Source organism: Parasteatoda tepidariorum, chromosome 6, assembly GCF_982258835.1.
Source record: "Parasteatoda tepidariorum strain Cologne lab strain chromosome 6, Ptep-v5.0, whole genome shotgun sequence".
NCBI classification, from domain to species: Eukaryota; Metazoa; Arthropoda; class Arachnida; order Araneae; family Theridiidae; genus Parasteatoda; species Parasteatoda tepidariorum.
Window position 1 is genome coordinate 52,214,421 of NC_141760.1, and position 13,788 is coordinate 52,228,208.

General features: G+C 26.2%; 2 protein-coding genes and 1 long non-coding RNA gene across 3 annotated transcripts in view; 1 reads left to right on the forward strand and 2 right to left on the reverse strand.

The window, feature by feature from the left end:
* The window catches only part of hdm (meiosis specific with OB domains hold'em), a 36,955-nt gene extending 24,974 nt beyond the window's left edge, over positions 1-11,981 (forward strand). Inside the window, exons 6-12 of the mRNA XM_016049875.4 lie at positions 1,845-1,897; positions 4,711-4,806; positions 4,888-4,971; positions 6,312-6,456; positions 6,601-6,793; positions 9,581-9,667; positions 11,887-11,981. Coding sequence (XP_015905361.2) covers positions 1,845-1,897; positions 4,711-4,806; positions 4,888-4,971; positions 6,312-6,456; positions 6,601-6,793; positions 9,581-9,667; positions 11,887-11,955 — 727 coding nt within the window. The 3' untranslated portion in view covers positions 11,956-11,981. The remainder of the gene's footprint in view (positions 1-1,844; positions 1,898-4,710; positions 4,807-4,887; positions 4,972-6,311; positions 6,457-6,600; positions 6,794-9,580; positions 9,668-11,886) is intronic.
* On the reverse strand, positions 910-6,687 carry LOC107437777 (uncharacterized). Its single transcript, XR_001583295.4, has 3 exons — positions 6,568-6,687; positions 4,026-4,100; positions 910-1,020 (listed from the first exon to the last, which is right to left on the reverse strand). It is a non-coding gene; the product is annotated as an uncharacterized LOC107437777 (long non-coding RNA).
* Positions 11,969-13,759, reverse strand: Tango4 (transport and golgi organization 4). The gene has a single exon (XM_016049874.5). The coding sequence runs from the start codon at positions 13,552-13,554 to the stop codon at positions 12,139-12,141; it is 1,416 nt and encodes a 471-aa protein (XP_015905360.1). The 5' UTR covers positions 13,555-13,759; the 3' UTR covers positions 11,969-12,138.
* Positions 13,760-13,788: the final 29 nt, after the last annotated feature.

Here is a 13,788-nt window from a genome sequence, read left to right on the forward strand (position 1 = left end):
CTACCTATTATGTCGATTTTTGACAATTTTCAAATGAATTTGTAACATTTCTTCATTATTTTTCTTTCTTTTCAGAAAATAACTTTTTTTTATTCCAACTATCGTTGATTTTAAATTATTTAGTTTTACAGAAACACATTTTAAAGGCATAACTATAAACAAAATAAACATGTAATTTCAAAAAACTTAAGACATACAAATTTGAAGAGTTGCATGTGCTACTTGTTCACATTAATGGTTTAGTTTATCTGATATAGCAAATAATACTTAATTAATTATTAAAGAAAGGGCAATAAACTCTTTTTTTAAATCATGAGAACTATAAACTAGGAAACATCAATATTCTTAACTGTTTATTTTTCAATAATATAAAACATCTTTTTTAAAATAAAAACTTATTCTTTTTCTAACTATGATGAATTCAAGGGCAACTAAACTTAGGATACAAAATGAAAACAGCGCTTTCAATCAAACCACAAAAGTTTTGTAGGTGGTGCTTTTCATCAGATTGCCATATTCTTCTGCCTTTTGATATATGACAGTACATCAAAATAATATTATTAGCATGTTTTAATGTTCCGACCACTTTGGGTGACTTTTTCATTAAGAACTTCATAAACTTCCTGTCTAGTTAGTTCCTCCTTTTCATTTAAATTACTTGAAGCTTGAACTTTAAGCTGTAAATATATTGCACAGGATGAAAGAAATTCTCCATGAGTAGTTCTTAAACGCACTAATCTACTATTTCCATCTTTATCTGAGGAAATATAAATTACACAATGGCTAAAATTCACATTTTTGATTAAATTCACATTTTTCATTTAAAACAATATTACCAATTTGTTTGGATTTCTCTGGAAGTTTCAAAGATTGTTTGAGCAGCACTTGACCAAAGTACTCTATTCTAAATCTCTGCCTCAAATTTTCTCCTAGACGTTGATATTGAATTTGAGAAATTTCCTTTATCTATATGATTCAGATCAGGCACTTTCACTTCTTGAATAGGTTGATGGAACATTTCTGGAATTAAAGACCGTAATCATATGGATAATCTAATACTTTTATAATAGGAAATTCGAATTTATGTAAAAATTAAAATTGGCATTTTTGTGTGTCAAACTTGCATTACCTAATATGTGCCGTAGTATTTTCTTCAGACTGAATAAGGCGCTTCCAAAAACCTCCCTATTAAGCTGTGGGAGAGTTGAAAAAGTTATTTGTGCTAACAAAATCACTTCTATTATTGCTCTAAACGACTAGAAGTTGTTCCCAGCATGCTATAAATCTTCTTAAGCTCAATAGGAACGCTTTAGTTAATAAAGACTGCACTAGCTCTAAATGAACAGGTCTAAAGACAGCACAGATTTATACAGAACAACCCATATTTTGGCTCCGACCCTCAGAACAAGTGGAACAGCAAAATCAACACCACAAGTTTTGAACATTGATACATCCCTGATTTTATCTTCTGATAGTGCAACGGGATTATACCTTCCTAAACGTCTAAACACCAAAATGAGATATTGGTGCTTAGACACTGATTAAGGTTCTTATTCATAGAATCAAAACTATAGTATATCTATTTCTGTGCTGTCATTATTGCTTTAATAATAGATTACATTGATACATAACAAAAATTATTATACACATAGAAGAAGAAATAATTATTAAAGCTTTTGCTTTTTTATAAGAGTAATCCATTTTAAATTGATATAATAATAAATAATTTGTAATATGTTTATAAAAATTACTACAGTCTCATTATTGGGCTTCTCAAAATACATCACTAGTGTAATAAGTTTTTATTAATGATATCCCGAATAACAGCTTCCTTTTCTTTACAGATGGGGAGAAGAAACAGCAAATTTCATTATAAAGTATTGCCAAAAGAGAAGTAGTAAGAAATGCACAGATTATAATTTTAATTATTAAAAAAAAAAAAAAAAAAAAAAAAAAAACAGCATAGTATTTATAAATAACCCTCAAAACTTAAACTTATTTTTTTACAAGCAATAATGCAAGTTAATGCCTCTATAGCAGAACCTTTGTGTGTTAAAAATTAAAATGCTGTTTTAAACAATTCTATAGCTTTATGATTATGAAATAGGTGCCTTTTTTTCCTTTAGTGACATTAAAAATATAAAGAGTACTTTTGTATAATCAACTTCACATTTATATGTTGTTACATTTGCAAGAAACAACTAGCTGTATAGAAGTTCAAAAGCAAAAGATATTAATACAAAAAAAATACCCCTATATTGTGTTTAGAAACTATGTGTGAGAGGTTTATTAATTAAATAATCCTCTTTTAAAGACAAGAGCATCTAAAGATATCACTGCTATAGACAATAACAAGTTCATATGCTTCACAAAATTGTAATTCCATATCAGTTGTAAGATGTTTCTGATCTGTTATACTGTTAAATTTAACATCACTACTATAATCTCTAGACACTTTACAGCAATCTGCTCTGCCTTACCAAATAACTGATACATTAACAGTACCTTGCCCAGGACAATTTTTAAGTGGATTTAATCTACTATGGTTGTAGTTGTATCCTTTTCACACAATGCTTCTATGAAACAAAGGTTTTTTTACACAGATTATTTTCATGAAACAGTGATTAACAGTTTAAAAAAAATTAAACAATTTACCATTTGACCATGAAGTAGTTTATTTTAGTGGCATTCAGAGATTTCAGTAAAAGAGCCTGAAATACATCTACATTTAATGTAATCTTGAACTTTGAGTAGAAATGCTTCATAACATGCAGATAAATATTTATGAATATTTATGCTTCATAACATGCAGATTAATATTTATTATCATTTTAAATTTGACTGCAATAACAGGATTAAATGCAAATTCACAGATATATTAAAATTATTAGACAATATACCTTATCAAATATTTTGTGTGAGAAATTTTAATTTGACTTACTGTTATTAGATGAATAAAAGTTTAACAACTAGTCGAATATTTTTAATTCCTGATTTATCTGTCATTTTATCAATTTCTAAGCAACTTTCCTTTTAACTGAAAATCTCAACAATTTAACAGTAAAAATTATTATTTTTTAAAATAGTTTTTCATTTAGATGAAGCAAACATAGAATTATTTCTATAATTTTAAAAGAAAATGGGTAGGTTTTATTATTAATACTTTCTTTTGTAGCTTTAACAATACTTAATTCTCTTTGTATTATTAATTCGTTTAAAGATTTAAAAATGGCAAATAGTTAAAACTCTAAAGCTTTTGATTTTTATAAAAGCTGGAAATATGAATACTTGATATAATTTAGCAAAATATCAATTAAACTGATAATGAATTTAATTTTTTTGCATCAATCATTTTAATTATTTACTGATAAAAAATTTTATAAACCAACCAAGCAAATTATTCAACCTCGTCAAATACTGAATAATAACAGAGAATTCACTTTATCCCTAACAGTGAAATTACAGTAAAATAATACAAATAATACATCTGAATTTTTATAAAAGGAATTCAATTCTAAAATTTATGCAATAAAATCTTAAAATAATCACAAGATTTCAGTCAATGAAAGATATTTGGTGGTTACAGTAAAACTGGAAAGAAAGAAAAAACAAGAATACAAACAATATTGATGGAATGAAAATTAATTTTAGCAAACAACTTATTGAAAAAAGTTTTTTAACAGTCCCTTGACAAATAAAAAAAATCTGATTAGATGTATCAAGGAATAAAAAAAAGATTACTAGTCAAATATATAATATAAGTTAAATAATAGTATAAAGTCCACACAATCAACATTTCGTCATTGGCTCCCTTTCTATTAATTCATAAATTTTGTATACTTATTTACATAATTTATGTTACAGAAATATTATCATTTAAATTTTATTCTAAATGTATCGACATTTAGAATAAAATTGAAAAGATAATATTTCTGTAACATAGATTTGAAATACAACAGTAAAATGATAAGTCATTTATCGACAATAATCTGATATTTTTAAGTGTCACGAAAATTAATGCTCACCTTTCAAAAGCAGCATAGATTTATTCAAGAATTCTTTTTTTCATTATGAAATTCAAATGACAAAAACGGTCAGCCCTACAAACATTATGGAACATAAAATAAATTATTAAAAGCATACACATTACAGAAAAACAACATATTCATGTCTATAAAAGTAAAGACATTATGATTAAAACGAATGTATTAGAAATGCATTATTTAAAGAATGGAAATATTTCGAAACTTTATAAGTTTAAATAATTGAAATTGCATTTGAATATTGATTGCAATTGAGTTTTATAATAAGATTGTCTTCATATAGACTAAAAACCATAAATATCTCTATCGATAAATCTATTCATTATTCTTAACTATAAAATATAAATAAATAAATACTTCATGATAATCATATTTTAAATTCAATATACAATGGAGAAAAATGATTTGGTTCAAATAGAATTTAAGCAATAAATAAAAATATATAAATGCTTTTTAAAATGATTGCTTAAAATATTCTTATCCGAATGCTTCTTTATAAGAGGTTTTGATGTAAAGAATTGAAAATTGAAAGACGTCAATAATAATAAATATATATTTCCTTATTATATTTTCATCATATAGTAAAGCTTTATACTTTTCCTTATAAACATTTACTTTATAACAAAAATAAATAAATCATGCATTGTTCTCTTAAAATTTCTTTCAGTCCTTTTGATAACTGATATAAAGATCAACTATAATGCTTTTACGAAAGAAATGGCAGGAACTACTGGCAACATGACTATATTCACTCCTGATCCTGGTCAGTATAGCATATTATTATTTTGTTACAAGACATTTTGAAACATTTCAGTAATTTAATTAAAAAAAATTTTCTGTACAGATATCCCCGATGCTCGAGTACTCTATCAGTATGCAATGAAAACTGCTTTGCCAGCTGATAAAATAAAAGATTCCAACTCTACTGGTAAAAAATTTTTTGATACTGCAATTTTTAAGGCAAAAATAATGAAATAATTTAATTATTTTCATTTTATAAAAAAATTATGATTTTACTCACAAAAATCTAAACAATCATTTTATTTTTCTCCTGTCAACGAACTGAGTGGCACAAAAAGCTTTATCACTATAGCAGGTCATTCAAAAAGGAATATACAAACATTGAGTGCATATACAAGTAATATTTTTATTTCCTCTTTCTGTACTAGTTTGTATATTAGTTTACATATCACCAAGACAGAATTTATCAATGTTTAAATAACCTGAAATGTTATTGAAGAAGTCACACTAAATCTAGAGTGTAAAAAAATTTATATATATTGAGAAATGATATAAAAATCAGTAATATCACTTCATCTAATATATTTTGATTAGGCGAGAAATAACAGTTTTGGTATTCAATACTTTTTTTTTTTAAATAAAAAATAGACTTTTATATTTGGCAGCTTTTCTTTTAGAATAGAAAAATTTTGAAAACTAAGGAAAAAATATCACAGAAAAGAAGAAAATAGTGCATCAGTTGATTTTACAAAACTAATCTATATAAAACTCAATGCACAGTTTGCATGTGTTTAGATGAAATTTTTTCTCATATATTTCAAAAGAAAAATATTATTTAATAGCAAAAATAAAAAATAGAAATGGTTAGCTTAATGACGAAAAATAAAAATGAAGATGATAAATAAATAAATACAAAAGTTTCTATTCCAAAATTTTCTGCTGTAACTGATTTCTGCCCCCAAGCATAAAGTTAATGTATTTCAACAACTTATGAATAATAACTAAATTTTTAAATTCGATAAAAGTCAAAAGATAATAATGAAGCAGATAGCTAAGAAAATAGAGATTTTATAATTTGAATAAAAACTTTGAAAATAATTAATTATAAAACAATTATACTTCCTTAATCATAAACAAGAGCTTTTTGATAAGCAAAAGGAAATACAAATTAAAAAAAAAAAAAAAAAATGAGCATTCAGCAAATGAACTAATAGATATTTAACCTCCTACGTAGTTAACTCTGGGGAATGTTCTAAAGGACTTTCCTAGTTAAAATCCACTTTTGCATAGAACAAAATGAGAAAACTGGTCTTTTTTTTTTTTTTTTTTTTTTGAGAAGAAGAAAGCTTTCTGTTAGAAGTTTAGAAAAAGCTGGAACTAATGCTTAGAAGGTTAATTAAAATACTATGCACAATTTCAAGTCATTTAGAGAGCATTATAGGACTTTAAATGCTAGCTGATCCCTCAATTACATAATTGAAATAGGAGATTTTATTTTAAAAATACAAATTAAAAACTTCTTTTCAGACGTCTCAACAACATATACCATGGAGGAAATATTAAAGTTCATACATTCAACAGAAATGAACCTAGATGAAATTCAAGGAACAGTAAATGCAATTATTTCATTTTTTGATATCGACGGAATGAGTAATACAACAGCATTCAGATGGTAATACTAGGATATTTGTAGTTTTTCTTTCCTTTTTTAATTAAAAAAAAAAAAAAAAAAAACATTTGTAATATACACAATGAATAACAAATTGATGAAATACTTCATAACCTATTAGATAATTTGCTTCCTTTTTTTTTCCAGTCCAAAATGTATGCAACCACTGCAAAGTTCGGCCGACAAATGTAAAGATGAAAATTGTGACATTGGAAACAGCTTAACAACTTTACCTGCTGAAGAAATATATAATTTCATAATAAGATTATCAGATCACTCAGGAAGTATTGAAAGATGTCACTTAAGTGGAAATGCAGCTAAAAATATGCTAGGAATTGAAGTATGTATATTACATAATGAAATACAGCATGAAATCCATTGTAAAAAAATTTCTTGTTGACAATTTTTTAAACAAGATAAGCTAAGAAATTTTTTTATGAAAAATTATTAACAAAAAGGGTAAAAAAAAAGCGGTTTAAGCATTAAGAAAATTCTATGGGAAGCAATGAATGTGAACATCTGAGTAATTATTTCAGTAGCGGAGTATACTGAAGCAGTGACCTTACCAAAGTAGCACGTTAAGTCAGTATAATTATTTGCACCACCCAGTATATGAATTTTGCTTTCAATATGTAATCGATTCCCGTAATAACTGGTAATATCTGCCGTGTTGTGTTGGTGACCATTTCAGGTTTTTAATAAATATGTATTAAAGAACTTTGTTTCTTTAGCTTTTAGCTGTGCTGTAGAGTAATTTTTTTTCAATCAATTTGATTTTGTAGATAAAACCCTATAGTACTTACATTTGAAAACAACTCTAATTTAAACAAGTATCATTCACTTTAAAATAAAAAACAATTTAAAAAAAAAATTATTTTTATAGCACTAAAACAATTGAAATTTTTTATACATATTATACCTTAGACCAGTCTTTGGAGTAGTCTATGGTATGTGCAATAAGCATACATAAATTTCCCTATACATTATATCATTTACAATAAATTTTTATGTTTTCAAGAAAATTAAAATATTTGAAATATTCTGATAAATATTCTTTTGTATTACATATATATGATTATGATTAATTTTAACTTATGCAGGATACCTAAAAAATAATTAAGTTTTAATTGTTTGAATGAATATTTAAATTCAACCTGCTAACAAGTTTAAGAGAAAAGAACTCAAAATGAGTATTATCCCAGGAGCAAAATATCCAATGGTGCAAGATGTAACATATGATGGTTCAAGATACAAACATTGTACCATGTTGTACCTTAGACTGATTTTTCAAACTTTTCAAACTTTCTTATACATATTTTTCAAACTTTCTTATAAGTATATGAGAGAATTCTTTAACAAAAAATATTACATTAATGACTAAAAATATTAGAAAAGCATATCATTAATTTTAGCATAAAAAAATTTAAAAGTTGAAATTGGTTCAAAGCCAACATACTCCACTATTTTTTCTGCCAGGAATCGTTCTAGAAAATTTTATACATCAAAATTGTCTTTAAAGCTGTATTTGCTGCAGTTTAAATATAAAGTTTTTTTTCCTAATAAGGGATATAATAAGGTTAATAATTAATAAAGGTAAGTTTGAAAAAAAGATTGCCTTTTTCTCTCCACAAATATGCATTTATCTAATTCAATATGGATATCAGTTTCACGTAAATACTTATGAGTAACTTTAGTAATTAACAGGTTATTTCTTGAATTTTAAAACTTGCAGTTTAAAAATTAGTTTCAAATTAAATGTTCATAAGTAATTTATTGGTTGAAAATTATATTTAGTTACCAATATAAAGCTTTAAAATTTGTTATTTTACTATAAATAATAAAAAAAAATTATATGGATACAAATAGCAACATTTCAGAAAGCTTTGATCACTAACTTTCAAAATATCTTAAACATCCTCCAAGGGTTACTGTAATGGCAGCTATCACCAATTCAAAATAAAATTTAAGAGGATTCTAAACGAATTTAGAAACATAAAAAATTATGCAACAAAAAAATTTCAAGTTCAGGTTTTCTGAAAACATATTTGTAATATTTAACTTCAGTGACATTTAAATAAATGATAACAAAAAAAAAAAAAAAAAAAAAAAAAAAAAACATCTATAGTAAGTCTTAATCTATAGTAGTCTACAGTATAGCAATATACTAAATTTTTTTTTTCTTAAAGATTTCTATTTTTTAACCAGGATTTATCTCGGTAACTACTAACTAAACTTGGATTCGCTCCTAATTTAGACAGATAATTTTCACATTTTTGGTAAAAATCAGGAGATAAATTGTATTTTGAGGAATTGGACATTAAAAATTTTTTTAATAAATAAAATTAACAATTTAAACATTTTTTTTAATAATTAAAAAATAAGTATAAACATGTATCTATTTTTTAATTCCATTATACTTTTTTAATTATAAATTCGAAATTTGAGAGAGAACTACTTCAGTTCTTGGATTTATAAAATTGTCATGAACTTTAAATATTTTGTTTACAAGACATAAAAGCAATATTGTAATATTTGCTGGTACTTTTCCATTTTGCTGGTGCAAGTAAATTTAGCTATTCAATTTATTTTTTAAAAAAAATAGCCATCACATAAATTTAAAAAAATTTTTTTTTATTTATTTGAGTACAGTGACTTTACAATGGCAGTTTTTCCACCCGTACTGACAAAACTAAAAAGCACTTATTTGTAGTAAGCTTTAAAATTACACTTAAATACATCAAGTACTAATAACAGAAACTAATTTCAAACTAAAAGCTCATAAGAACTCCAGATTTAGATCACTATGAAAAACTAATTTTAATTACTATTATCAATTCACTTACAGAATTTTGATTTGAACATTCCTCTCTGGACAATTGATAGCTAAATTTAAAAGATGAATTGAGTCAGTTTCAAAATGATTCAAAGAGTTCAAGATTTCAATTGTAATTACTCTCAATTATGTGATGAAAAAAATTAAAATTTTAGCGATATCAGAATATACTATACCAGAAAAGTAAAAAATGTTTAGCATGTGCATGCTTACGAACATACGATAAATAAGAATACAACACATGAATACTTATTTCATATTACATCATAAAAATTCTTATATCTTTGACAATAGGTAGCAGATTTTTTGCGATTATCTGATGATGATAAAACCAACCTAAAATGGAATTTCTTGTTTGAAAGAGTCTCAGTACAATTTAAGGTAAGTGATACAATGCATGGTACGGCAATAAGTGAAAAATAACTTTTAATGTGCTAAAAGATGTTAGTTTTTTACACGAGTAAAACAAAAATAAAAAGTTTGGATTTAAATAAAAATAAATAACAAAGTTTTTATAGTCATTTCTCATATGATTAATTGTGAATAACAAAACACTTAAATATATAAAAGTAATTTTACTCTTAAAATAACAAAGTTGCATTTTTTTCCCCTCTCTTTTTTTAGCTAGTCAGTTAAAAGGATTCCACAACTATGATTATTAACTATTATTACTACATTATCATTGGAAGCTACTTTCTCAAATATATTTTTATTAGATATAGTTTTATTTTATATAAGAAATTTCAACAATTTAATCTTCACTATTAAAAGGTGTTAAAAATTGATGTATAAAATTCACATTTAATACACTTTTACATTTACAGTTGGTTTTAATACCTCCCATTTTGTTCATGGTACCATTATTCTTGATAGTAATTTGAATTATAAGCAAAATTGTTTTTTTAACTTAAAAAATGTAGTGAAGTTTGTCCCTTTTAATATTTTTAGCAAGAACTGAATTTTTACTGAGCACCTCCACTAAGTAACCACTTAATAATTCCACATTGTGTTTTCATAATGATATATATACACTGTTATTCTTTCTTACAAATACAGAGCATGATGTAATTTCTGTTGAAAATACTATTATCATATTTTTAACTGTTATTTCAGTAATTAAATTTACAAAATAGCATATGATGAAGAGATTATGTTATTTATGCACAAAAAGATAATTATGAAAATGTTGAATAGAAGGATTACAAAAAAGCAACATAAAAATGTGTAAAAATCAGTATACCAATAATCAAATTCATTGAATACTATATTAGCCTAAAAATAAGGAATATTATTGTAACAAAAGTTTATGATTTGATAAACTGAACATTGCATTGAACTGAAAAATGACTAACTTTTATCATTAACACATAAGTAGTAAAAATATACTTTAATTACAATGTTACTACTTTAATTTATTTTTAATATAATTTAATTTAAACTGGCATTTCAAAAGAAATTAAATAAAGAAATATTTCTCAATTAGTTGGTGTGAATAAGTGAAGTTACAGATACTTACAAGTCTTGAGTTAAACAAAATATTCTAGGAGAGTACTTCTTCAGTAAATTTACACTCTTTAGGACAATATTGTTCTGTCTGAGTTAAAACTTTCATTGTTCTTTATCATAAACCATTTTGTTCCCATGAATAGTTCTTTCACACTACTAAATATGGAAGAGAAAGCTCGGCGAACTCTAAAAAATTCAAGGATTTCTGAGGTAAAAATTATAAATATAATTTAATTTTACATTATTTTATAAAGTAAAATATTTATCTTAAAAACTATTCACCTATCATCTTTTATACTATTACAAAAAGTATAAATTATTTTAATTACAATTAATGAAAAAAAAGTCCAATATTTTTCAAGAAAGTAATCTATCAGAAGATTACAAAAATGTACAGTCAAGTTTTTTAAAATTTAAGTTTGATTTTTTTTCTTTCCACCTTGAGGTTAAAAATGTAATTATAAAAAATAATTTCACCTATTTTACAATCAGGAAAGTCACGTTTTATCTGCCAAGGTATTTTTTTAACATGAGTGGTTATTTATTTAGCTGTGACAGAAAGTTTCAGAATTAATAATTCATTTATTGCAAAATCTAAAAAAGATAGTTACATTTATTAAAATCAATATGTCCTATTCCTTAATTAACCTTTGACTCTAACTATGGATACAAATAGTTGTTACAAAAACTGTAACAAAACAAATATAACATAAAGTATTGCCATAATCAACAAAATTTAGTGGTAGCATATATTATGTTAGTTGTAATATATAAATCAACATATGTTGAATGCATTATTTTTTATTAAATTTACCATTTTACAAGGAAATTATAACTCTTAAAAAAACACAAAAATGGTAAAAAAAGAGCATGGTTTATCTTTAAATGTAACATTTAGCGTTAAATAAGAAGCCAATAATATATAATTCAGTACATAATTGAAAACCATATTATCCATAGAACCATATTATAAATTCAGCAAGAAATGTTAATAGTTAAATAGAAGTTTAAAACAACTTCTTTAAATACTCTTCATCAATATTCATTTGCTATAATCTATGATTAAACATACTTTTCTTCTCCTTTCCTTTTAGTTATCTTACTCTACAATGGGCAATGGCAGATACTTCTTTCGAATATTATCATGTTGTAAAATGGAATAAAAAGCAATAAACATTTACTTAAAAAAAAGGTGTTTATATTTATTATTTTTTTACATTCACTTCATACAGAAAATTCATATATAGTATTTTATGAAAAATCTTAAGTCTTCATATTCACCACACACATTGTTCTTTAATAAGATAATAACAAAACAGGAACAAAACAAAATTAAAAGTTATTATTTAGAATCGTTTTCTCTTTAGAATTTCAGGTCGCCAATTCACAGGATGAGTCTCTTCTGAAGCAGTCTCATCTTCCTTGAATATTTTAACAGTTTTATCAGCTTCAGCAGATAACAATCTACTGCCACTTTGGTCAAAAGTACAGGCAAATATACCAGCTTCACTATCAATAGAACCAGGTTGCACAGGTGCTTGTAAACGCTGGAAGTTATAACCAGTTTTCCAATCCCAAAAATACAATGTACCATTGTCGCCTCCAGATACCAACACATTATCAACATTAATCCCCAAGCAATTGACAATAGCTGAATGTCCAGTAAGATTCTGCACAAAATTTCCATCAGGACAACGCCATTGCTTTATATTATCAGGAGCTCCTGATGCAAACATATTCAACCTAGGATGAATAAGTAAGGCACGGATGCTCTTTTTATGATGGGTTAATGTCACTCTAGTCTTGCCAGCCACTAAATCCCATAAGCGAATCGTGCAGTCATGGCTACCTGTCATAACTTGTGGCTCAGTTGCTTGACACTGAACACTAGCCACTGTATTAGTATGGCCTGACAGGGTGTGTATATTAGCCTTGGTTCTCATATCCCAAACTCTTGCAGATGAATCTCGTCCACCTGTTACTAAAATATCAATAGTAGGATGGAGTGATAATGCATATACTCCACTAAGATGACCATGGTAATGTCGTATAACCTTGTTATATTCCAAATCCCAGCATTTCACTTGCTTATCTTCACCACAAGAGAATAAATAAGGTTGTCTAGAGCTTATTGCAAGACCTCTAACAGCACTAATATGGCCTGTAAGGGAAAGCTTCAATTTTCCACTCGCTAAATCCCATATCTTAATTATTCTATCATTTGAGCCAGTTGCAAACCAATCGTTTCCCGGTTCTACAGCTAAACAACGAACCCAACCTAAATGGCCACTAACAACTCTATATAATTTCCAAGGGGGATGCCATTGAGGTTTGGGTAAGCTCGGCATTCGTCTCATTGTAAGAGCTTGTTGCTGTTGACCAGCTAATACTAAAGCTTGAGATGGTGGCATGGTTGGTGTAGGTAATTGATAAATTTCCTCAGTCCCTGGAGGAGGAGCATCGGTTTCATATAGCTCACGCCCTTCAAATTCATTCATAGTTGTTCGTCTTTCGTAATGAACGGTTTGATTCTCATCATTTTTCAGATTCTCAGAATCATTTTCAGATTCTTCCAAAAGTTTCTTGTTTTTCACTAGATGCATAACAGGCCCAAATTCGTCTCTAGCTTTAATCATCATCTTTAGCTTATCACTTTGCTCATTCGGTGGAGGAGGATTAGCCTGATCGGCTAAAAACATGTCATGAGTTCGTTTCAGCGATCGGAAAACCAATGTGTGAACCGAATGTTTTTGTACATCCATGTTTTGTACTTTATAAAATAATTAGAAGAAAGTAAAAGCCACACAATCAAAAACCGTAAGTGCAAAAAAGTACATAGAATTTAAATTAAACAATATTAAAGAATAATAGTATAAGTGAAATAAAATTTAATTATGCAAACAATGTGAAGTCTGGATCACCCGCTGAAAAACAACAAGGTAAACAAGAAAATTGATTTAATACAGTTGCAGTGAAAAAAAGTTGTTTAACAAAAC